The sequence below is a fragment of the Bombina bombina genome, chromosome 8 (assembly GCF_027579735.1).
Source record: "Bombina bombina isolate aBomBom1 chromosome 8, aBomBom1.pri, whole genome shotgun sequence".
In the NCBI taxonomy this organism is placed as follows: Eukaryota; Metazoa; Chordata; class Amphibia; order Anura; family Bombinatoridae; genus Bombina; species Bombina bombina.
The window spans coordinates 298,870,464-298,896,675 of NC_069506.1; the positions used below are offsets into that span (position 1 = coordinate 298,870,464).

Consider the following 26,212-nt stretch of genomic DNA (forward strand, 5'->3'; position numbering starts at 1 on the left):
ACACAGGTAATCAAGGCTTTGGTAGATCATAGACAAAGAAAAATATCCACTTGTCCTGGACTAGAAGCTTTTTCCACTACTTATGTCTGTTCTATTCGGCTACATGCACAACTGCTTAAAATGTTCTGTATATACTTTTTAAAACACAAAAAACCTTACCGTGTGCAGTGATTTGGTTATAGTGCTTTCTCAATTGTCTTAAAGGTTAATACAGCAAATCAGCTGAACTGCTTTGACGAAGAATGGTCCCATACTTGCCTATTGCAGTAGGGGTACTCTAAAGCACTGCTGTGCCTATAAAGCATGGGCCCATTCATAATAATAATATAATACAAGAATTCCAGCACTGAGGATAAGTTGCATGTCACCTCAGGACCCAGAAGTTAAGAAATTTCCTGGCTTTTTGTGTTGTCTTTGTTTTTTTTGTTTTTTTTTTGCCACCAAATAAATACATTCACACATGAGCCCTTCCTTGGCTCCTAAACAAGGTATATGTAGGTGTATGTGGTAGCAATGCCTTGGCAATTAAATGCTGTCTTATTTTACCATGTTCTGGTCTGGAGACTTAATCTGCTAAAGAACATAAATAAATGATCGCTTGTTGAAAGAAAAGAAAAGTAACTTGCTACACAGTCTGCATGATAAAAATGATGAACAAAGGCAGGCAGACCTGGTTGTGCGTCTCTTGGAGGAGAGGTGATCCTGTAGGAAGTATGTGGGCTGTATCCCAGGGGTTATGTAGAGAAAAACTTTGGCACAGTTTAAGACTTGCCATCCCAGAAGTATTGATACAGATCAGTTTTAATGTTTTATCTGTCTCCTGTGTAATTTGGAGACAAAGCTGGAATGTAATCATTGCTTTTTAATTTTTGCCAATGAAGAGAACATTCTGAGCTTTACAAAGCATAGATCAAATAAAGTTTTTATATGAAGTATTACATTAGGTGGCATCTCCAAATGACCTCTGATTTCCCTTTCATTTGACCTTTTTCCTCATTAAAGTGAGCTGTGTTTGTAGCAGACCTGTAGAATTGTGGTTCTAGTGGATTCCTGCTCTGGAGCTGATGTAGCTATGTATTTAACCTATTATTGCATATAACACATTTATAGCATTTTCTTTTGGCACATTTATGTCCCATTTATTGGTTTTATTTTCTTTTGTCGTCCATCTTCATATTAGGTTAGTAGAGTTCTTATAACCAGCTTTTCTTATTTCCCAGGGAGCAGGGCAGGGGGTATGAACCGCGAGGCAGCCCCCGGGAAGAGTCCGGAAGAGATGTACGTTCAACAGAAAGTGCGAGTCCTTCTTATGCTGAGGAAGATGGGTTCTAATGTGAGTCTTATGGGTGTGGGATTGCTGAGGGAATATGCACCTTATGTGTCTAATGCAGGGTTGCTTAACCTTGGTGCTCAAGAGATTTTGGAACTACTTTTCCCATGATGCTCAGTTTCTGAGCATCATGGGAAATGTAATTCCAGCACCAAAGTTGAGCACCCCTGGTCTAATGGGTTGTTTGCACTGGGAGAGATTTGTAGGTCACATTATGCCACTCATTCCCAAAACCTATATAATATCCCCTTTGTAGTCTTCTTTGATACCCACCTGTAATGAACATACTGTCAGTATATTTATGAAAATCTTAGCAGTATTCTCCAAACAATGTGTGAGTATATGGCAGGGAATATATTTAACAATCTTCCTTTAGACTGAACCCACAATCAATATACTTCTACTAAGACAACAAATAAAATTAATATAAATACCTGAGCTCTTTTATTTAGTTAATATCCATAAACTTATTGAAATATATTTGCAATAAATGGAAATGAAATAATATTATATGTGCTTGAAAACTATTTAAATATGCTATGCAAAATTCATACACGCTTATCTTAAAAACCAGCCTTATTTACCAATCTTTTAACATCCAAACAATACAATTCTAAGCTGTGCTCTTAAACAATAGGATAATATATATATTCTGCTATTTAACTGTAATCCTAATACAAAATTAACTTACAATCTCAGAACTTGCACAGATGAGTTACTCAGCCAATCAGATACAGATTTAAACAACAATACAATAGATAGGCTGTGATTACCAATTTAAAATACAATATACACTTCTGAATTATTATTATATATTTGCATAGATAAATAATTTAAGATTGGGATTAGTTTAACAATACATAGGCTATGAAATGTTAACTTGAAATATTTCCTTAACTCTGCTACATACAGCAATAGTAAATGTTTACTTTAAATGCTTGCATACAAACAGGCAGGCTAAGAGCTATTTAAGGTTATATAATACAATCTAAAAGCTTAATTTGTTCTTTCCTAATTCAAAAATTTTAATTTTACTGTAGTGGCTATGCATATAACTTATCAAAAACCTTGTATACATCACCAAATAAACCAGTCGATATCCGGTTTCCAATGTCTCTTTAACAGATCCAATTTCACCTCAGAAATTCAAAATTCAGGGATAATGCATATGGAGTCCAATAGTAGGTGTGTGCTTTAATAATAACTGCAGCAGTTATTCCTTTCTGGATCAGCCAACACAACCTTCTTGTTAGTCTCTATGCTGGGGTTTAAATCATCTGATCTCACCCCTCCCCGTTTTTTATTTTTATCAGTCATTGGTGAATGTTGGAAACACCCAGGGCCTTGTCCCTTGTCATTGGAATATCTTATATTTAACAGCCAAAAAGGCTTTCTGGCTGTAGTTCTCGCAACATAACACCAGGTGGCAGCATTACAAACAGACAGCACAAAAACAATGCAGCATGACAATACATACAAATTCATTTAACCAACATTTTTAGTCAGTGAAATATTTCTTTAAACTATGTAATAACTGCCATAATTTCTTGTATTAATCTCTCCCAATATTAATTATAGCTGAAGCGGCATCAGATCAATTTCCTGATCGTTTTGATATGAGACATCATGTGTTATATTATTAACATTTTATTATATTAAGGCAATTTAATACTGCTAATTACTAGCTTAAAATGCATTATAATTTTATCAGTATCCTGGCATTTCTATAGAAATAACAGCCTATTTTTATATTTCCAGATTGGTAGTATTTAAAACTCCTGATATACTGCATTCATCCAGATATAGCATGTTACATTTCTGTGTATTTCTTCCTTAATACATGAATCCTGTCTATGTAGATCTGAAATAAAAATAAATGTTAATAATCACTTCTCTTCAGGTCCATAAACATCTATTCATGTTCTTAAACACACAGAGGCTAAGATATTCATGCCTTCAAAATATACATATATATATCATTCAATCTTTTACTTTATATATATATATATATATATATATATATATATATATATATATATATATATATATATATATATATATATATATATATATTTAGATGTTAATATTTGATATCACATAAATATACATCTCATATCCATTAAAATATATATATTTTCCTGGAATTATTTTATTTGAAATCTAAATACAGTTATTTTGAAATCATAATGTAAGTCATGTGCTTTCTCTATGTTATCCTAACCCCAGACACAATGTCTGTGTCACGTGTATTCTGGTGTTATCAGCCACACAGCCTGAGTCACTTAACAGGCAGCTGTCAATTTTCAGCTCCTTTTGTTGGCAGGAAGTTCATATATGAGTGTGTATCCAGGCTCTTCGTCTTTTGCTCACCACATGGGGTACAGAGTGCTATGAAATTTGCACTTCCTAATTAAGAAGCAAATGTTTTCCTTTGTTTCTTGGGACCTGTTGTCTGTAGCTCAGCCTGGAGATGTATATTCAATTTGTGAAGGTTTCTGTCTGACATCAGAATTTAAACCTTATTCCAGTAATATCTTACAAATATGGTTTCATACATAAACATATTTCCCTGTCCTATTGACATAAATATATATATATATAAATATGTATTTACCTGTGCCCTGACATAATATATAGTAGTAGCAGAGTTGCAGTTTATCTTTACAAATACATTGAACACCTTTTATTGGTTGGTCTTCTGGTACATGTATTCCTGCAGATATTTACTAATAAACCTGTTACAGGAGCAGCAATACTGAGTAGCGCTCATACTGATGTATAGCATTAACTTATTGCTTAGAGCAGGACGAGAAAATACATTTACTCTCATTGCATTCTCATGAGACTCATTTCCTTTAGTGAATAGGGTGATCTCTTTAGTTTACTTTAATTAACAGTAGTCCTGAATAATGAAACACAGTAATGTGCATAGAAGTAAAACCTTAACTTGCTAACCGCTCAGCCGGAAACTCATCGTAGGTAGACATGAAAAGTGCACAATAAAAAAAACATTTATTTTTGAACTCACATTCTCTTTAGGATAAGTGAGCCGGATAAGAGAAAAAGTATGGTTCGTATGCCACTTTATACTTCACTAGTGAGGCCTCATCTTAAATACTGTTTATGGCTCTGGATGCTTTTTCTTTAGGCACATATAATTAACTAAACTCCTCTCTTGACTCCACCCCCCCAGTCATTCTCTTTGCCTATGATAGTAATAGGAAGGGTAAAGTGATAGTGGGGATAAAATGATAGTTTTAATTTCTTCAATCAAGAAGTTTTTTTATTTTAAATGGTACCGTGAGTACTATTTTTCTCAGGGAGGATATGGAAGAAGATTTCCCCCTGAAATTGATGATCTTAGCAGCAGTTACTAAGATTCCTTATAGTGGGAACAGGGTAAGCAGTAGTCCTATATATGAAAAGGGTGTTACTGTCCTACTGGGTGTTTTACTGACATTATTGCAGCAATAAGATACGCAGCATATAATATTGACACTTGGGGTATTTTACAAAATTATGGCATAAAATAAGTTTATTGATAAAGAGGACTTTATGTTGTGCTTATATGTTTGGGGACCACATAGCTGTTTGTAACCGCTTCCCATGCGGTAGATTAGTCAAATAGTGCGATGTCCATTATGGGCGGGGCCTATTTTCGCTCCTCAGACACGCAGTTTACTCTGAAGGAGACAGCAGATATTAGCTCCGGTTGGGCCCTATCTATGTGTTATACAATCCGGATTGGAGTCAAGTCGTTTGGCAGTTATCTGGGGGCAGGGCGAGGTGCAGTGGTCGTTATTTAGCAAATTGAGTTTTGTTTTGCTTTATGTTCCGGTAGAGGGTAAATTTCTGCCCTTGCATGTGGGATGCAATAACTTTTGGAATCTCTGTATATCCATACCGAGTTTTTGAACGTTTAAAATAGACGTTATTAAGTGTGTTTGGAAAAATTGTGCGCTTTTATCTCTTAAAGGCACAGTAGTCGTTTATTTGCAAAATTTGTTTTTTTTAATAAATAAAGTGTTTAACAACTGTTGTTGTTATTACTACTTTGTTTAACATGTCTGACATTGAGGAAACTCATTGCTCTATGTGTTTAGAAGCCATTGTGGAACCCCCACTTACATTGTGTACCTCTTGTACTGATAGAGCCTTACACTGTAAAGAATATATTTTAGGAAATTAAAGTGTGTCTAAGGATGATTCTCAGTCTGAAGAGAATCGGGATATGCCATCCAATTCTCCCCAAGTGTCACAACCTTTAACACCCACACAAGCGACACCTAGTACTTCTAGTGCGTCTAATTCTTTTACTCTGCAAGATATGGCTGCAGTTATGTCAACTACCCTCACTGAGGTATTATCTAAACTGCCAGTTTTGCAAGGTAGACGCAGTAGGCCAGGTATTAATGTAAATACTGAACCCTCTGATGCTTTATTAGCCATTTCCGATGTACCCTCACAGTGCTCTGAATTGGGGGTCAGGGAATTATTGTCTGAGGGAGAACTTTCAGATTCAGGGAATGTGTTACCTCAGACAGATTCGGACTTAGCGTCCTTTAAAGGGACAGTCTAGGCCAAAATAAACTTTTATGATTCAGATAGAGCTTTTATCACCAATTTTGCTTTGTTCTCTTGGTATTCTTAGTTGAAAGCTTAACCTGGGAGGTTCATATGCTAATTTCTTAGACCTTGAAGACCACCTCTTTTCAGAATGCATTTTAACAGTTTTTCACCACTAGAGGGTGTTAGTTCACGTATTTCATATAGATAACACTGTGCTCGTGCACGTGAAGTAATCTGGGAGCAGGCACTGATTGGTTAAACTGCAAGTCTGTCAAAAGAACTGAAATAAGGGGGCAGTCTGCAGAGGCTTAGATACAAGGTAAACACAGAGGTAAAAAGTGTATTAATATAACTGTGTTGGTTATGCAAAACTGGGGAATGGGCGATAAAGGGATTATCTATCTTTTAAAACAATAAAAATTCTGGTTTAGACTGTCCCTTTAAATTTAAACTTGAACACCTTCACCTGTTGCTCAGGGAGGTCCTAGCGACTCTGGATGATTGTGAACCTATTACAATTCCTCCAGAAAAATTGTGTAAGATGGATAAATATCTAGAAGTACCTACTTACGCTGATGTTTTTCCGGTTCCCAAAAGAATTTCGGAAATTGTTAAAAAGGAATGGGATAGACCAGGTATACCGTTCTCTCCCCCTCCTAATTTTAAGAAAATGTTTCCTATATCAGACACCATCAGGGACTCTTGGCAGACGGTCCCTAAGGTGGAGGGAGCAATATCTACTCTAGCTAATCGTACAACTATACCTATTGAGGACAGTTGTGCTTTCAAAGACCCTATGCATAAAAAGTTAGAGGGTCTTCTAAAGAAGTTATTTATTCACCAGGGTTTCTTGTTACAGCCTACTGCCTGCATTGTTCCAGTAACTACGGCGGCAGCTTTCTGGTTTGACGCCCTTGAGGAGTCTCTGAAGGTAGAGATGCCCTTAGAGGACATTTTGGACAGGATTAGAGCTCTCAAGCTAGCTAATTCCTTTATCACAGATGCTGCTTTTCAGATTGCTAAATTAGCAGCGAAAAATGCAGGCTTTGACATTTTGGTGCGCAGAGCGCTATGGTTAAAATCGTGGTCTACTGATGTATCATCAAAATCTAAACTTTTAGCTATTCTGTTCAAGGGTAAGACCCTATTCGGCCCTGAATTGAGGGAAATCATTTCCGACATTACTGGAGGTAAAGGTCACGCCCTACCTCAAGACAAACCTCTTGAGATGAGGGGTAAACAAAATCATTTTCGTTCCTTTCGAAATTTCAAAGGAGTACCCTCTGCTTCCCCTTCCTCCACTAAACAGGAAGGGAATTTTGCTCAATCCAAGTCTGTCTGGAGACCTAACCAGGCCTGGAATAAGAGTAAACAAGCCAAGAAGCCCGCTGCTGCTACCAAGACAGCATGAAGGGGCAGCCCCCGATCCGGGACCGGATCTAGTAGGGGGCAGAGTTTCTCTCTTTGCTCAGGCTTGGGCAAGGGATGTTCAGGATCCCTGGGCATAGAAAATTGTGACCCAGGGGGTATCAGTTGGAATTCAAGGAATTTCTCCCAAGGGGGAGATTTCATCTTTCACGTTTGTCTGTAGACCAGACAAAAAGAGAGGCGTTCTTACACTGTGTAAAAGACCACTGTACCATGGGATTAATTTGTCCAGTTCCAAAACTGGAACAGGGACAGGAGTTTTACTCAAACCTTTTCGTGGTTCCCAAAAAAGAGGGAACTTTCAGACCCATTTTAGATCTAAAATGTCTAAACAAATTTCTCAGAGTCCTATCGTTCAAGATGGAGACTATACAAGCAATCTTACCAATGATCCAGGAGGGTCAATACATGACCACCGTGGACCTAAAGGATGCGTATCTTCACATTCCTATCCATAAGGATCATCATCAGTTTCTAAGGTTTGCCTTTTTGGGCAAGCATTATCAGTTTGTGGCCCTTCCCTTCGGGTTGGCCACAGCTCCCAGAATCTTTACAAAGGTGCTAGGGTCCCTTCTAGCGGTTCTCAGGCCGCGGGGCATAGCAGTGGCGCCCTATCTGGACGATATCTTGATTCAGGCGTCAACTTATCATCTGACCAAATCTCACACGGACATTGTGTTGTCTTTTCTAAGAACTCACGTTTGGAAAGTGAATAGAAAAGAGTTCACTTGTTCCACAAACAAGAGTTCCATTCTTGGGAACTCTGATAGACTCGGTAGACATGAAAATATTTCTGAAGGAGGTCAGAAAATCAAAGATTCTAAATACTTGCCGAGCTCTTCAGTCCATTCCTCCGCCATCAGTGGCTCACTGTATGGAGGTCATTGGATTAATGGTAGTAGCAATGGACATCGTCCCATTTGCTCGCTTTCATCTCAGGCCACTGCAGCTGTGCATGCTCAGGCAGTGGAATGGGGATTATGCGAATTTATCTCCTCAGATAAATCTGGACCAAGAGACCAGAGACTCTCTTCTTTGGTGGTTATCACAGGATCATCTGTCCCAGGGAATGTGCTTCCGCAGGCCATCATGGGTTATAGTGACAACGGACGCCAGCCTCTTGGGCTGGGGTGCAGTCTGGAATCCCCTGAAGGCTCAGGGTACTTGCACTCCGATGGAGTCTCAATTACCAATCAATATTCTGGAACTGAGAGCAATATTCAACGCGCTTCAGGCATGGCCTCAGTTGGCTCTCGCCAAATTCATAAGATTCCAGTCGGACAATATCACGACTCTGGCATATATCAATCATCAGGGGGGAACAAGGAGTTCTCTAGCGATGATAGAGGTATCAAGGATAATCCGATGGGCGGAGACTCACTCTTGCCATCTATCAGCAATCTATATCCCAGGAGTAGAGAACTGGGAAACGGTTTTTCTAAGTCGTCAGACTTTTCATCCGGGGGAGTGGGAACTCCATCCGGAGGTTTTTGCATCATTGATTCAACAATGGGGTATACCGGAATTGGATCTAATGGCATCTCGACAGAATGCCAAGCTACCACGTTACAGGTCCAGGTCAAGGGATCCCCAGGTTATACTGATAGATGCTCTAGCAGTACCTTGGTTGTTCAACCTGGCTTGTGTGTTTCCACCATTTCCTCTCCTGCCTCGTGTGATTGCAAGAATCAAACAGGAGAGAGCTTCAGTAATTCTAATAGCGCCTGCGTGGCCACGCTGGACTTGGTATGCAAATCTAGTGGACATGTCGTCTCTACCTCCGTGGAAACTACCATATAGGCAGGACCTTCTCATTCAAGGTCCGTTCCAACATCCAAATCTAAATTCTCTGCAGCTGACTGCCTGGAGATTGAACGCTTGATTTTATCTAAGCGGGGATTCTCTGAGTCGGTCATTAATACTTTGATTCAGGCTCGCAAGCCTGTCACGAGAAAAACTTACCATGAGATATGGCGTAAATATCTTTATTGGTGCGAATCCAAGGGCTACTCATGGAGTAGGGTTAGGATTCCTAGGATTTTGTCCTTTCTCCAAGAAGGATTGGAGAAGGGATTAGCAGCTAGTTCCTTAAAGGGACAAGTTTCTGCTTTGTCAATTTACTACATAAGCGTCTGGCGGATGTCCCAGACGTTCAGTCTTTTTGTCAGGCTTTAATCAGAATCAAGCCGGTGTTTAAACCTATTGCTCCGCCATGGAGTTTGAATTTAGTTCTTAATGTTCTTCAAGGGCTTCCGTTTGAACCCATGTATTCCATAGATATTAAGCCGTTATCTTGGAAAGTTTTGTTTTTAGTTGCTATCTCTTCTGCTCGAAGAGTTTCTGAGCTTTCTGCGTTACAATGTGATTCACCTTATCTTATATTCCATTCTGATAAGGTGGTTTTGCGTAATAAACCTGGATTCCAAACAAAAGGTTATTTCAAATAAGAATATTAATCAGGAAATTGTTGTTTCTTCCTTGTGTCCTAATCCTTCTTCTAAGAAGGAACGTCTGTTACATAACTTGGACGTGGTTTGTGCCTTGAAGTTTTACTTACAAGCGACCAAGGATTTCCGTCAAACATCTTCTTTATTCATTGTTTATTCTGGAAAACGTAGGGGTCAAAAAGCTACGGCTACCTCTCTCTCTTTTTGGCTGAAAAGCATCATCCGCCTGGCATACGAGACTGCTGGACAGCAGCCTCCTGAAAAAAATTACGGCTCATTCCACTAGGGCTGTGGCTTCCACATGGGCTTTTAAAAACTATGCTTCTGTTGAACAGATTTGTAAGGCTGCGACTTGGTCCTCCCTTCATACCTTTTCCAAATTTTCCAAATTTGATACTTTTGCTTCTTCTGAGGCTATTTTTGGGAGAAAGGTTCTTCAAGCAGTGGTGCCTTCCGTTTAGGTATCTGTCTTGTCCCTCCCGTTCATCCGTGTCCTGTTGCTTTGGTATTGTATCCCACAAGTAAGGATGAATCCGTGGACTCCTCGTATCTTGTAGAAGAAAAGGAAATTTATGCTTACCTGATAAATTGATTTCTTCTACGATATGACGAGTCCACGGCCCGCCCTGTCATTTTAAGACAGAATTTTTTTTTTTTTTTTTTTTTTTTAAACTTCAGTCACCTCTGCACCTTTTAGCTTTTCCTTTCTCTTCCTATACCTTCGGTCGAATGACTGGGGGTGGAGTCAAGGGAGGAGCTATATAGACAGCTCTGCTGTGGTGCTCTTTGCCACTTCCTGTTAGCAGGAGGATAATATCCCATAAGTAAGGATGAATCCGTGGACTCGTATCGTAGAAGAAATCAATTTATCAGGTAAGCATAAATTTCCTTTTTAATGATTCAATATTAAAATTAACATATACTATATCTGGTTCTGGTAATTCAATCACCGGCTAGGAACCCAGAAATGGGGAAGGGATACAGAAAAACTATTGACAAATTCATACAAAAACTATGGCTAATTAGGAAACATTAATTCCCCAAAAGCAACTCTCATAGTTATAGCACAAGATACATTCACTCATAAGACAAAAAAATGCCGGTCCGTCAGAATCATATTCCCCAAGTATTTCCGGCCGAAACGCGTTTGTGTCTGTATATCGCTGTCGATGCCGAGGTTCCTGTATATCGGCCAGGAATACTTAGTGGTATTTTATACTTGCTCTAGATTCATTAAACCTCTTCATCACTGTTGTATAGTCTGTACGCAGGACACACATTTACATGCAGTATGTATTTAATACCTGATATTCCTAACAGCTAAGGGAATCTTCAGGAGAAGTGAGATCAGGACCTCAACATCTAGAAATCGGATGTAGCAATCCCTTTCTGTTAATGTTTGTAATTGATACTCTTATTCTTTCTCATAAACTGGATTTCAGATGGGATCATACCTTCGTGACCAGGATTTCAAAAGGAACCTCGTGCCTGTTTCTTCACAAGAACCGGCACCTTCATGACTGCTTTAAACCGGGATTGTGCCTTCATAACCACAAAGACGAAACCTGTTCATGGTTTCCAGTTTTTGTGGCTACCTTATTGCAATTCCATTTGAAAGCCCAGGCACAATCCCGTTAAAGCTACATTTATGGTGCGGTTTCACGGTTTACAGTGGGAGAGCTGTTAAAATCCTGCTTAAAAGAAGTCTAGTCAAAATGAAACTTTTATGATTTAGATAGGGCATGCAATTTGAAACAACTTTCCAATATTCTTTTATTATCAAAATTGCTTTGTTCTCTTGGTATTCTTTGTTGAAAGCTAAACCTAGGTAGTCTTGTATGCTTTTTTCTGAGCCCTTAAAGGGACAGTCTACTCCAGATTTTTTATTGTTTAAAAGGATACAGTGGATATAACAAGTCTACACACCCCTGTTAAAATGTCCCATTTCTGTTATGTACAAAAATGAGACAAAGATAAATCATTTCAGAACTTTTTCCACCTTTAATCTGACCTATAAATTGTACAACTCAATTGAAAAACAAACTGAAATCTTTTAGGTGGAGGGAAGTAAACAAAACAAAATAATGTGGTTGCTTACCTAAGCATCAAGCATACCTAGCAATCTATTTACTAACAGCTACTAAAGCGACTATAGCCAAGGCATGGAAAACCGAGACGCCTCCAAAATGGCCATGCATCTTAAACTATATGGCATATATCTACAATATGGAGAAACCTATCTTCTACTCCCTAAATAATTCGGACCTGTTTGAACTAGTGTGGGCAGACTGGCAAACTTGTCATAATACAGCTTGGTCCCCAAACATTGGTACAAACACGCACTAGATGACCTCTGTTATATACCCTATATATAAAATCTATATCTTTACCTTTAACACCACTGCCACCTTTCCTCTCCTCCCCAGCCCCCCCCTACCCCAACTAACCTACCCCCTCTGATAAGAGCTATATCACGCTCATTTTCCATTTTATGAATACATCCCAACCTGAAATGTTGATATTGTTTTAATTTCCTGTTTATATATCCTGAAGGAGCCTGCGTGCTCCAAAAACATTCACTATGTTATCTTTGTAATAGAGATTATTATTCATCAATAAAAATTAAAAAAAAAAAAAAATAATAAAAAAAATAATGTGGTTGCATAAGTGTGCACACCCTCTTATAACTGGGGATGTAGCTGTGTTCAAAACTAAACAATCACATTCGAAATCATGTTAAAGGGATACTGAACCCAAATTTTGTATTTCATGATTCAGATAGAGCATGCAATTTTAAGCAACTTTTTAATTTACTCCTATCAATTTTTCTTCGTTCTCTTGGAATCTTTATTTAAAAAAGCAGGAATGAAAGTTTACGAGCAGGCCCATCTTTGGTTCAGCACCTAGGTTGTACTTGCTGATTGGTGGCTAAATGGTATTCACCAATCAGCAAGCACTGTCCAGGGTCTAAACCAAAAATGGGACGGCTCGTAAGCTTACATTCCTGCTTTTTCAAATAAAGATAGCAAGAAAACGAAGAAAAATTGATAATAGGAGTAAATTAGAAAGTTGCTTAAAATTGCATGCTCTATCTGAATCGTGAAAGAAAAAAATTGGGTTCAGTATCCCTTTAAATTGGAGTCAGTGCACACCTGCCATAATTTAAAGTGCCTCTGATTAACCCCAAATAAAGTTCAGCTGTTCTAGTTGGTCTTTCCTGACGTTTTCTTAGTTGCAACCTACAGCAAAAGCCATGGGCCGCAGAGAGCTTCTAAAGCATCAGAGGGATCTCATTGCTAAAAGGTATCAGTCAGGAGAAGGGTACAAAAGAATTTCCAAGGCATTAGATATACCATGGAACACAGTGAAGAAAATATGGTGCAACAGTGACATTACCAAGAACTGGACATCCCTCCAAAATTGATGAAAAGACAAGAAGAAAATTGGTCTGGGAGGCTGCCAAGAGGCCCAGAGCAACATTAAAGCTGCAGCAATATCTGGCAAGTACTGGCTGTGTGATACATGTGACAACAATCTCCCGTATTCTTCATATGTCTGGGCTGTGGCATAGAGTGGCAAGGCGGAAGCCTTTTCTTACAAAGAAAAACATCCAAGCACGGCTAAATTTTGCAAAAACACATCTGAAGTCTCCCAAAAGCATGTGGGGAAAGATGTTATGGTCTGATGAAACCAAAGTTGAACTTTTTGGCCATAATTCCAAAAGATATGTTTGGTGCAAAAACACTGCACATCACCAAAATAGCACCATACCCACAGTGAAGCATGGTGGTGGCAAGATCATGCTTTGGGACTGTTTCTTCTTCAGCTGGAACTGGGGGCCTTAGTCAAGGTAGAGGGAACTATGAACAGTTCCAAATAGCAGTCAATATTGGCACAAAACCTTCAGGCTAGAAAGCTCAACATGAAGAGGAACTTCATCTTTCAGCAGGACAACGACCCAAAGCATACATCCAAATCAACAAAGGAATGGCTTCACCAGAAGAAGATTTTGGAATTGCCCAGACCGGAATCCAATCAAAAATCTGTGGGGTGATCTGAAGAGGGCTGTGCAAGGGAGATGCCCCTGCAATCTGAAAGATTTTGGAGTGTTTTTGCAAAGAAGAGTGAGCAAATCTTGCCAAGTCAAGATGTGCCATGCTTATAGACTCATTCCCAAAAAGCCTGAGTGCCATAATAAAATCAAAAGGTGCTTCAACAAAGCACACTTATGCAACCATATTATTTTATTTTTTTATTTTTACTTCCCTCCACCTAAAAGATTTTAGTTTTTTTAATTTTATTGTACAATTTATAGGTCACAATCAGTGTTAATTTCGTCGACTAAAACTAGACTAAAATGACTATAAAACTAAAGAAATTCTAATGACAAAATTCGACTAAAACTAAAATTACATTTTAGTCAAAAGACTATGACTAAAACTAAATCAAAATGACATTTTAGTCAAAAGACTAGGACTAAAACTAAATCAAAATTTGCTGACAAAAACATGCTATGCAAGGTGTTATAATCAATCCATATCTAATTACTGCTCTTTAAGACAAATAAAGACATGTTATATACCACAACAGTTAAATCTGTTAAAATCTGTATTGCATGTTCAAACCTTAATACCATAAATGAAAACAGGTTATTAAACCTTTACTCCAGTATATAATGAGTTTGGAAGTTTTAGAGCAGTGCTAATATCGTTGTCGAACCTTTTTCGAATCTGTGAACAATCAATTGATTCTTCCTATAGAAATAAGAATAACCCACGAGTATGGGTTTAAGTTATGCTGTGCCTGTGCTAGCTGCAGAAACTTATTGTTGTGTTGAGTTACTTGATACTTGTTTTAATTATTAACAGAGAACTGTTAAAGTTTTTATATTGGGCAATATGTTCAATACAGCCAATACAGTTTACAGTTTTGTTTTTTTATATTTTAAAGTTGCACTTCTGTTTGCTTATGAAACTTGGTTTTGTTTAATTTTAAGTTTAATAAAGATGTTACGTATCTCAACGGCTAAATCTGTGTCTGCATTGCATGTTTAAACCTTAATACCATAAATATTAACAGGTGTTATGTTTACTCCTGGAGTATGTAATCAGTTTGCAAATGATAGAGAAATGCTTAAATAATGCATTACACTTTAACTAAACCCCTTAGATTTTAGTTGACTAAAATCTACTGGAGATTTAGTCGACTAAAATCTACTGGAGATTCAATCGACTAAAACTAGACTAAAACTAAATTAATTCAGATGACTAAAATACGACTAAAACTAAAATAGCATTTTAGTCAAAAGACTAAAACTAAGACTAAATTGAAATTTGCCATTAAAATTAACACTGGTCACAATAAAGGTGGAAAAAGTTCTGAAATTATTTCTTTGTCATTTTTTTTTTACTTCACAGAAACCTGACATTTTAACAGGGGTGTGTAGACTTTTTATATTCACTGTAGATAATCCCTTTATTACTCATTACCCAGTTTTGCACAGCCAACAGTTATATTAATATTTTTTACCTCTGTGATTACCTTGTATCTAAGCCTCTGCAGCCATCCCCCTTGTTTCAGTTGTTTTGACGGACTTGCATTTTAGCCAATCGGGGTGCCCTCTCATAAGTAACTCCATAGGCATGAGCACAATGTTATCTATATGGCACACCCTCTAGCTGTGGAAAAACTGTCAAAGGCATTGAGATAAAAGGCGACCTTCAAGGGTTTAGAAATTAGCATATGAGCCTTCCTATGTTTAACTTTCAACAAAGAATACCAAGTGAACAAGGCAACATAGTGATAAAAGTTTATTGATAAGTTGTTGTAAAATTACAGGCCCTATCTGATTCATGAAAGTTTAATTTTGACTAGACTGTCCCTTTAAGAAGATCACCTAAATTGCAACTCCTTCCTTATAATAGAAACCTGTTGTATTCTCTGATTTCAGGTTATCTTGTCAAGATAGAAAACTGTTTTTTTTTTCAAGCAATGATTGAAAGTAATGAAAGAGAGAGAGAAAAAATACTTTTAAAATACTATCAATATATTGATGTAGCCAACACACCCAGTATAACATCATGCCTATATACAATGGTATTCATGTTGCTTACTAGTGATTTGGTTCACAATACGTTAATCTCAGACGTGTGAATTAAAGGGACAGTCTAGTCTAAAATAAACGTCCATGATTCAGACAGGGCATGCAATTTAAAACAACTTTCCAATTTACTTTATCACCAATTTTGCTTTGTTCTTTTGGTATTCTTAGTTGAAAGTTAAACCTAGCAGGTTCATATGCTAATTTCTTAGACCTTGAAGGCCACCTCTAAGCTGAATTCATTTTGACAGTTTTTTAGTTCATGTGAGTAATATAGATAACACTGTGTTACCTAGCAGTAAGCACTGATTGGCTAAAATGCAAGTCTGTCAAAATAATTGAAATAAGGGGGCAGTCTGTAGAGGCTTAGATACAATTCAAACAATAACAATTCTGGTGTAGACTGACCCTTTAATGTAAATGACCATGTTTTTGAGAACTTTTCTATTGAAAACTCATTCGAGGCAATCACTTGAAAAACATGCTAAATTTGGTTATCAGGAGCGGATATTGGAAAGGTCAGGATTAAGCCATACGGTCAGTGGCTACAGACTCAAACTCACTTTGACTCCTTCAAGTAAGACTGGTGGTGGATAGAGTTCAGCTGTTTCAAAAACAATTGCAGCAAGCAAGATGTTTGTTGTAAAGATGTTTAGACTTGGCTGATGTTGTTCTACAGCAACATAACATAAGTTTTACAATTACAATGTGTTTACTGTTTGTGTTTTTAGGATAAGTGATGTATAGTATCACGGCTACAGCAGGTTTGTGTCTTTCTTGCTGTGTGCGCTAAATCCCTAACCTCCTGTAACCTGCTGCTTGTTTTGTTCCCCTAGCTCACCCCTAGTGAAGAGGCCTTCTTGCGATCGTATGCTGGGGTGGTGAACAGTCAGCTCAGCCAGTTGCCTCAGCACTCCATCGATCAGGGTAAGTTCTTGCGGCTGCCACTGAGGGGGCACAAAGCATGATATGTGGGTTTGCTTTAAATCGCTAATCAGTAAGAGTTGATTTAAAGGGACAGTAAAGTCAAAATTGAAACAAATGAATTGGATAGAGAGTGTGGTTTTAGACAGATTTCCAATTTACGTACAGTACTTCCATTATCAAATGTGCTTAGTTCTTTTGGTGTCCTTTGTTATAAAGTAATCCTAGGTAAGCTCAGGAGCATACCAGCAGTGCTTATAGCAATGTTATGCATAGTTGCAAACACTGCTGCCATAGACTGCTAAAGACACATTCACGATCTTGAGCTCCTATCTGTTAACCCATTGGTGACCGAAGACGTGTCATTGGGGGTTTCAAGCGGTGAAAGCGATCGTGAACACTTCCAGTCACTTTCAAGGTATTGCGGTGAATACCTTTTTTACCCACCGATGCAGTGTGGCCTTCTCTGCATCGGCCAGCGATGGTGCCGATTGTTGGTGGGTGAGAGCCATTGCAAGGAGGCGGGTAGGCGGCCCATCGCTGGGGGAAATAGGTCAGAGGGGAGCAGGATTGTGCACAGGGGCACCAGGAGCGGGAGCCTGTGGGACCGCTACGCTATGGAACATTAAAATTGTAATTGAGGGAGGGGGTGGTGGTAAATTTTATCCAAGGGATATGGGAGGGGGTAGGTTATGGAGGGGGGGCAGCTACACTACAGAAAATTTTGGTTTTATAAAAAAAAAAAAAATACTATATTGCTGCAAACTGGCAGTACCCAAGATGGGTGCAAATAGGTTGCGGGGGGGGGGGTGTTAGAGAGCTGTTTGGGGGGGGGTCAGGGAGGTTGGGGGCTAAGGGGGGGATCCATCACTGCTGAATATATTTTATTATTTTTTTTAAAAAAGCCGTTTAGTACTGGCAAACTTTCTGCCTGTACTTAAGATTGTGGGGTGGGGGAGGGAAGAGAGCTGTTTGGTAGGGATAAGGGGGTGGGATGTGTCACGTAGGAGGCTGATCTCTACACTAAAGCTAAAATTAACCCTACAAGCTTCCTAATTAACCCCTTCACTGCTGGGCATAATACACATGTGGTGCGCAGCGGCGTTTAGCAGCCTTCTAAATTACCAAAAAGCAATGCCAAAGTCATATATGTCTGCTATTTTTGAATATGGGGATCCCAGAGAAGCATTTACAACCATTTATGCCATAATTGCACAAGCTGTTTGTAAATAATTTTAGTGAGAAACCTAAAGTTTGTGAAAAAGTGAGCAATTTTGGGCCTAAATGGGCCTAGATCAATACTTTGGCTTGTCTACTAAAAAAAATAAATATATATATATATATATATATATATATATATATATATATATATATGTATATATATGTATATATATGTATACATGTCAAGGAATATCCTGACAGATATCAGTGTTCCAATGTAACTATTGCTAATTTCTCCAACATAGGTGTGTCCGGTCCACGGCGTCATCCTTACTTGTGGGATATTCTCTTCCCCAACAGGAAATGGCAAAGAGCCCAGCAAAGCTGGTCACATGATCCCTCCTAGGCTCCGCCTTCCCCAGTCATTCTCTTTGCCGTTGTACAGGCAACATCTCCACGGAGATGGCTTAGAGTTTTTTAGTGTTTAACTGTAGTTTTTATTATTCAATCAAGAGTTTGTTATTTTAAAATAGTGCTGGTATGTACTATTTACTCTGAAACAGAAAAGAGATGAAGATTTCTGTTTGTAAGAGGAAAATGATTTTAGCAACCGTTACTAAAATCGATGGCTGTTTCCACACAGGACTGTTGAGAGGAATTAACTTCAGTTGGGGGAACAGTGAGCAGACTTTTGCTGCTTGAGGTATGACACATTCTAACAAGACGATGTAATGCTGGAAGCTGTCATTTTCCCTATGGGATCCGGTAAGCCATTTTTATTACAGACAGAAAAAAAGGGCTTCACAAGGGCTTTTTAAGACTGTAGACATTTTCTGGGCTAAATCGATTTATATATAAACATATTTTATACTCCATAGCCTTGAGGAATTATTTTAATCTTGGGAATTTTGTAAAATAACCGGCAGGCACTGTATTGGACACCTTATTCTCTAGGGGCTTTCCCTAATCATAGGCAGAGTCTCATTTTCGCGCCTGTATTGCGCACTTGTTTTTGAGAAGCATGACATGCAGATGCATGTGTGAGGAGCTCTGATACATAGAAAAGACTTTCTGAAAGCGTCATTTGGTATCGTATTCCCCTTTGGGCTTGGTTGGGTCTCAGCAAAGCAGATACCAGGGACTGTAAAGGGGTCAAATATAAAAACGGCTCCGGTTCCGTTATTTTAAGGGTTAAAGCTTCCAAATTTGGTGTGCAATACTTTTAAGGCTTTAAGACTCTGTGGTGAAATTTTGGTGAACAATTCCTTCATACTTTTTCGCAATTGCAGTAATAAAGTGTGTTCAGTTTAAAATTTAAAGTGACAGTAACGGTTTTATTTTAAAACGTTTTTTGTACTTTGTTATCAAGTTTATGCCTGTTTAACATGTCTGAACTACCAGATAGACTGTGTTCTGAATGTGGGGAAGCCAAGGTTCCTTCTCATTTAAATAGATGTGATTTATGTGACACAAAATTTAGAGAAAATGATGCCCAAGATGATTCCTCAAGTGAGGGGAGTAAGCATGGTACTGCATCATCCCCTCCTGCGTCTACACCAGTCTTGCCCACACAGGAGGCCCCTAGTACATCTAGCGCGCCAATACTCCTTACTATGCAACAATTAACGGCTGTAATGGATAATTCTATCAAAAACATTTTAGCCAAAATGCCCACTTATCAGCGAAAGCGCGACTGCTCTGTTTTAGAAAATACTGAAGAGCATGAGGACGCTGATGATATTGGTTCTGAAGGGCCCCTACACCAATCTGAGGGGGCCAGGGAGGTTTTGTCTGAGGGAGAAATTTCAGATTCAGGGAAAATTTCTCAACAAGCTGAACCTGATGTGATTACATTTAAATTTAAATTGGAACATCTCCGCGCTCTGCTTAAGGAGGTGTTATCCACTCTGGATGATTGTGAGAATTTGGTCATTCCAGAGAAACTATGTAAAATGGACAAGTTCCTAGAGGTCCCGGGGCCCCCCGAAGCTTTTCCTATACCCAAGCGGGTGGCGGACATTGTAAATAAAGAATGGGAAAGGCCCGGTATACCTTTCGTCCCTCCCCCCATATTTAAAAAATTGTTTCCTATGGTCGACCCCAGAAAGGACTTATGGCAGACAGTCCCCAAGGTCGAGGGGGCGGTTTCTACTCTAAACAAACGCACCACTATACCCATAGAAGATAGTTGTGCTTTCAAAGATCCTATGGATAAAAAATTAGAAGGTTTGCTTAAAAAGATGTTTGTTCAGCAAGGTTACCTTCTACAACCAATTTCATGCATTGTTCCTGTCACTACAGCCGCGTGTTTCTGGTTCGATGAGCTAGAAAAGGCGATCAATAATAATTCTTCTTCTTATGAGGAGATTATGGACAGAATTCGTGCTCTCAAATTGGCTAATTCTTTCACCCTAGACGCCACTTTGCAATTGGCTAGGTTAGCGGCGAAAAATTCTGGGTTTGCTATTGTGGCGCGCAGAGCGCTTTGGTTAAAATCTTGGTCAGCGGATGCGTCCTCCAAGAACAAATTGCTTAACATTCCTTTCAAGGGGCAAACGCTGTTTGGCCCTGACTTGAAAGAGATTATCTCTGATATCACTGGGGGCAAGGGCCACGCCCTTCCTCAGGATAGGTCTTTCAAGGCCAAAAATAAACCTAATTTTCGTCCCTTTCGCAGAAACGGACCAGCCCCAAGTGCTACGTCCTCTAAGCAAGAGGGTAATACTTCTCAAGCCAAGCCAGCCTGGAGACCAATGCAAGGCTGGAACAAAGGAAAGCAGGCCAAGAAACCTGCCTCTGCTACCAAGACAGCATGAGATGTTGGCCCCCGATCCGGGACCGGATCTGGTGGGGGGCAGACTCTCTCTCTTCGCTCAGGCTTGGGCAAGAGATGTTCTGGATCCTTGGGCGCTAGAAATAGTCTCCCAAGGTTATCTTCTGGAATTCAAGGGGCTTCCCCCAAGGGGGAGGTTCCACAGGTCTCAATTGTCTTCAGACCACTTAAAAAAACAGGCATTCTTGCATTGTGTAGAAGACCTGTTAAAAATGGGAGTGATTCATCCTGTTCCATTAGGAGAACAAGGGATGGGGTTCTACTCCAATCTGTTCGTAGTTCCCAAAAAAGAGGGAACGTTCAGACCAATCTTGGATCTCAAGATCCTAAACAAGTTTCTCAAGGTTCCATCGTTCAAAATGGAAACCATTCGAACAATTCTTCCTTCCATCCAGGAAGGTCTATTCATGACCACGGTAGATTTAAAGGATGCGTATCTACATATTCCTATCCACAAGGAACATCATCGGTTCCTAAGGTTCGCATTCCTGGACAAGCATTACCAGTTTGTGGCACTTCCGTTCGGATTATCCACTGCTCCAAGGATTTTCACAAAGGTACTAGGGTCCCTTCTAGCGGTACTAAGACCAAGGGGCATTGCAGTAGTACCTTCCTTGGACGACATTCTGATTCAAGCGTCGTCCCTTCCTCAAGCAAAGGCTCACACGGACATTGTCCTGGCCTTTCTCAGATCTCACGGATGGAAAGTGAACGTAGAAAAGAGTTCTCTATCCCCGTCAACAAGGGTTCCCTTCTTGGGAACAATAATAGACTCCTTAGAAATGAGGATTTTTCTGACAGAGGCCAGAAAAACAAAACTTCTAAACTCTTGTCAAATACTTCATTCTGTTCCTCTTCCTTCCATAGCGCAGTGCATGGAAGTAATAGGTTTGATGGTAGCGGCAATGGACATAGTTCCTTTTGCGTGCATTCATCTAAGACCATTACAACTGTGCATGCTCAGTCAGTGGAATGGGGACTATACAGACTTGTCTCCGACGATACAAGTAAATCAGAGGACCAGAGATTCACTCCGTTGGTGGCTGTCCCTGGACAACCTGTCACAGGGGATGAGCTTCCGCAGACCAGAGTGGGTCATTGTCACGACCGACGCCAGTCTGGTGGGCTGGGGCGCGGTCTGGGGACCCCTGAAAGCTCAGGGTCTTTGGTCTCGGGAAGAATCTCTTCTACCGATAAATATTCTGGAACTGAGAGCGATACTCAATGCTCTCAAGGCTTGGCCTCAGCTAGCAAAGGCCAAGTTCATACGGTTTCAATCAGACAACATGACAACTGTTGCGTACATCAACCATCAGGGGGGAACAAGGAGTTCCCTGGCGATGGAAGAAGTGACCAAAATCATTCAATGGGCGGAGACTCACTCCTGCCACTTGTCCGCAATCCACATCCCTGGAGTGGAAAATTGGGAAGCGGATTTTCTGAGTCGTCAGACTTTTCATCCGGGGGAGTGGGAACTCCATCCGGATATCTTTGCCCAAATTACTCAACTGTGGGGCATTCCAGACATGGATCTGATGGCCTCTCGTCAGAACTTCAAGGTTCCTTGCTACGGGTCCAGATCCAGGGATCCCAAGGCGACTCTAGTAGATGCACTAGTAGCGCCTTGGACCTTCAAACTAGCTTATGTATTCCCGCCGTTTCCTCTCATCCCCAGGCTGGTAGCCAGGATCAATCAGGAGAGGGCATCGGTGATCTTGATAGCTCCTGCGTGGCCACGCAGGACTTGGTATGCAGACCTGGTGAATATGTCATCGGCTCCACCATGGAAGCTACCTTTGAGACGAGACCTTCTTGTTCAAGGTCCGTTCGAACATCCGAATCTGGTCTCACTCCAACTGACTGCTTGGAGATTGAACGCTTGATCTTATCAAAGCGAGGGTTCTCAGATTCTGTCATTGATACTCTTGTTCAGGCCAGAAAGCCTGTAACTAGAAAAATTTACCACAAAATATGGAAAAAATATATCTGTTGGTGTGAATCTAAAGGATTCCCTTGGGACAAGGTAAAAATTCCTAAGATTCTATACTTTCTTCAAGAAGGATTGGAGAAAGGATTATCTGCAAGTTCCTTGAAGGGACAGATTTCTGCCTTGTCTGTGTTACTTCACAAAAAGCTGGCAGCTGTGCCAGATGTTCAAGCCTTTGTTCAGGCTCTGGTTAGAATCAAGCCTGTTTACAAACCTTTGACTCCTCCTTGGAGTCTCAATTTAGTTCTTTCAGTTCTTCAGGGGGTTCCGTTTGAACCCTTACATTCCGTTGATATTAAGTTATTATCTTGGAAAGTTTTGTTTTTGGTTGCAATTTCTTCTGCTAGAAGAGTTTCAGAATTATCTGCTCTGCAGTGTTCTCCTCCTTATCTGGTGTTCCATGCAGATAAGGTGGTTTTACGTACTAAACCTGGTTTTCTTCCGAAAGTTGTTTCTAACAAAAACATTAACCAGGAGATAGTCGTGCCTTCTTTGTGTCCGAATCCAGTTTCAAAGAAGGAACGTTTGTTGCACAATTTGGATGTTGTTCGTGATCTAAAATTCTATTTAGATGCTACAAAGGATTTTAGACAAACATCTTCTTTGTTTGTTGTTTATTCTGGTAAAAGGAGAGGTCAAAAAGCAACTTCTACCTCTCTCTCTTTTGGATTAAAAGCATCATCAGATTGGCTTATGAGACTGCCGGACGGCAGCCTCCTGAAAGAATCACAGCTCATTCCACTAGGGCTGTGGCTTCCACATGGGCCTTCAAGAACGAGGCTTCTGTTGATCAGATATGTAAGGCAGCGACTTGGTCTTCACTGCACACTTTTACCAAATTTTACAAATTTGATACTTTTGCTTCTTCTGAGGCTATTTTTGGGAGAAAGGTTTTGCAAGCCGTGGTGCCTTCCATTTAGGTGACCTGATTTGCTCCCTCCCTTCATCCGTGTCCTAAAGCTTTGGTATTGGTTCCCACAAGTAAGGATGACGCCGTGGACCGGACACACCTATGTTGGAGAAAACAGAATTTATGTTTAACTGATAAATTACTTTCTCCAACGGTGTGTCCGGTCCACGGCCCGCCCGGGTTTTTTAATCAGGTCTGATAATTTATTTTCTTTAACTACAGTCACCACGGTATCATATGGTTTCTCCTATGCAAATATTCCTCCTTTACGTCGGTCGAATGACTGGGGAAGGCGGAGCCTAGGAGGGATCATGTGACCAGCTTTGCTGGGCTCTTTGCCATTTCCTGTTGGGGAAGAGAATATCCCACAAGTAAGGATGACGCCGTGGACCGGACACACCGTTGGAGAAAGTAATTTATCAGTTAAACATAAATTCTGTTTTTGGGGGGGAAATGGTTTGGAAATAGCAAAGTGCTACTTGTATTTATTGCCCTATAACTTACACACAAAAAACAAAGAACATGTAAACATTGCGTATTTCTAAACTCAGGACAACATTTAAAAACTATTTAGCATGGGTGTTTGTAGATGTGTAACAGATTTTGGGGGTCAAAGTTAGAAAAAGTGTGTGTGTGTGTGTTCCCCTCATTTTTTCCATCACATTTTATAAAAAAAATATTTTTTTTATAGTAAATTATGATATGATGAAAATAATGGTATCTTTAGAAAGTCCATTTAATGGCGAGAAAAACGGTATATAATATGTGTGGGTACAGTAAATGAATAAGAGGAAAATTACAGCTAAACACAAACACTGCAGAAATGCAAAAATAGCCCTGATCCCAAACAGTCAACAAATGGAAAAGTGGTCTGGTCACGAAGGGGTTAAAGAGTTAACCTAGGTAGACGAAGGATAGCAAGTGAACAAAACATTTGATCATATAAGTCAATTTGGAGGCTGTTTAAAGTTGGGTTCTCTGTCTGATTATATTTTACTTTTTTTTTTTTAAATGTATTATTTATTTATTTAAGATACTCAAATACCATCACAAATGCCTAAATAGGCTACAAAGTAAAGCAGAGTTATCAGTAACATTATTTTAATGTCTACTTTAAATCAAAGATTTCTTCATAAAGACTTATTCTTGCTGGTTGTTATAATCTTAATATTTACAACCAGATTAAGGTTTCATTGTTAGAACAATAACTTCTCAGATTAGTTTTACGCTTCAATCACAAATGATTGATTTAGGTATATACCATTAGAAAGGATACAGTTAAAGTTGGGTTTGCAGGCTAGTCACTAGCTCTTCCATAGAGCATATACAAAAACAGTTCATGAAAAATGGAAAGGATAAAGGTCCCAAATAAGCCCCTTTGTGTGTATCGTGGTTGTAAATTGTGGTGCTGAGAGACCTGTAGTGTAGGGAGTGGTCAGTGTTCACCCTAGGACATATTCCTTCTCGCACCTCTTGTACGCACTAGGTGACAGACATTCTCAAGTCTGAAACAAGCTTATGTTTACACTGTTCATTGTGTTAACAGGGCACATACCTCATTGCGTTCATGTCAAATCCCTCTCACTTCAGATTACAGTCTATTTACAAAAACGGCCTCTATATGTAAAGAAACTCAGTACCTTTGAATGCAGGGATTCTGCATTAAATTCAAATCTGGGCGCAGTCAGCAAACAAACCGCTACACAGTATCACTTCCGTGAATCCCTGGACTTCAAAAAGGGTGTGACATTTGATATCCCGGTCAGAGAGAATGCAGAGTTACAGAGTAGTGACACGCTCTTGATGATGATAAAAAATAACATTTATTGTAACATTAAAAAATTACCAAGCCACCAAGTACAAAAAACTGAAGAGCGCAGCACAGCGGCTTACGCGTTTCGGGAATGTCCCGTAATCATAGCCTAACATGTGCATATCCTAACTAGACTTAAAAATACTCTACAAAAAACTGATTGGTTAAAAAAGGGGTGCTTCTCTACAGGAAACACCCGTTTGTTCAGCACGTCTCATTTGATACATATACGTCACAAGCTATTAACCATTGAGATGGAGAAACAAGCGTAGATAACATAAGTTTACATTGTATCGCTGTAGAAACAGGAAATGGTCACATAAAGATTGCAGTTCTGCCGTAGTAGAATAACATGGGATAGTCAAATAAGGATTACAATAATTATTAAATGTGCTAGATATACCTGCACTGCAATATAAAATAATGTACAATGGGCAAATACTTAAGTACATAAACAAGACAACGCAAGAATGTACAAATAAAAAGCCATACGATATTATATCAACTCATCACATAAAATGTACAATGATCAGCAATAAAAATGTATTATGCATAATAATATGACATATAACCTGAAAAACCATATAGTTGCATTTACTCTTAAAGTTCTTGTCACTATTCTGCCATCTCCCATACCTGTCAAAGTCAGGTCCAAATAATTGATAGTAGAGGAATGTACCTCATACGTGAAACCAATTTGGTTATGATTA

General features: G+C 39.3%; 1 protein-coding gene across 2 annotated transcripts in view; it reads left to right on the forward strand.

Annotated features, from left to right (window-relative positions):
- CTNNBIP1 (catenin beta interacting protein 1) overlaps nucleotides 1–26,212 on the forward strand; it is a 142,782-nt gene that overhangs the window by 76,689 nt on the left and 39,881 nt on the right. For both annotated transcript variants that reach the window (XM_053691495.1, XM_053691496.1), the window contains exons 3-4: nucleotides 1,221–1,333; nucleotides 16,711–16,801. In XM_053691495.1, coding sequence (XP_053547470.1) covers nucleotides 1,238–1,333; nucleotides 16,711–16,801 — 187 coding nt within the window. In that variant the 5' untranslated portion in view covers nucleotides 1,221–1,237. The remainder of the gene's footprint in view (nucleotides 1–1,220; nucleotides 1,334–16,710; nucleotides 16,802–26,212) is intronic.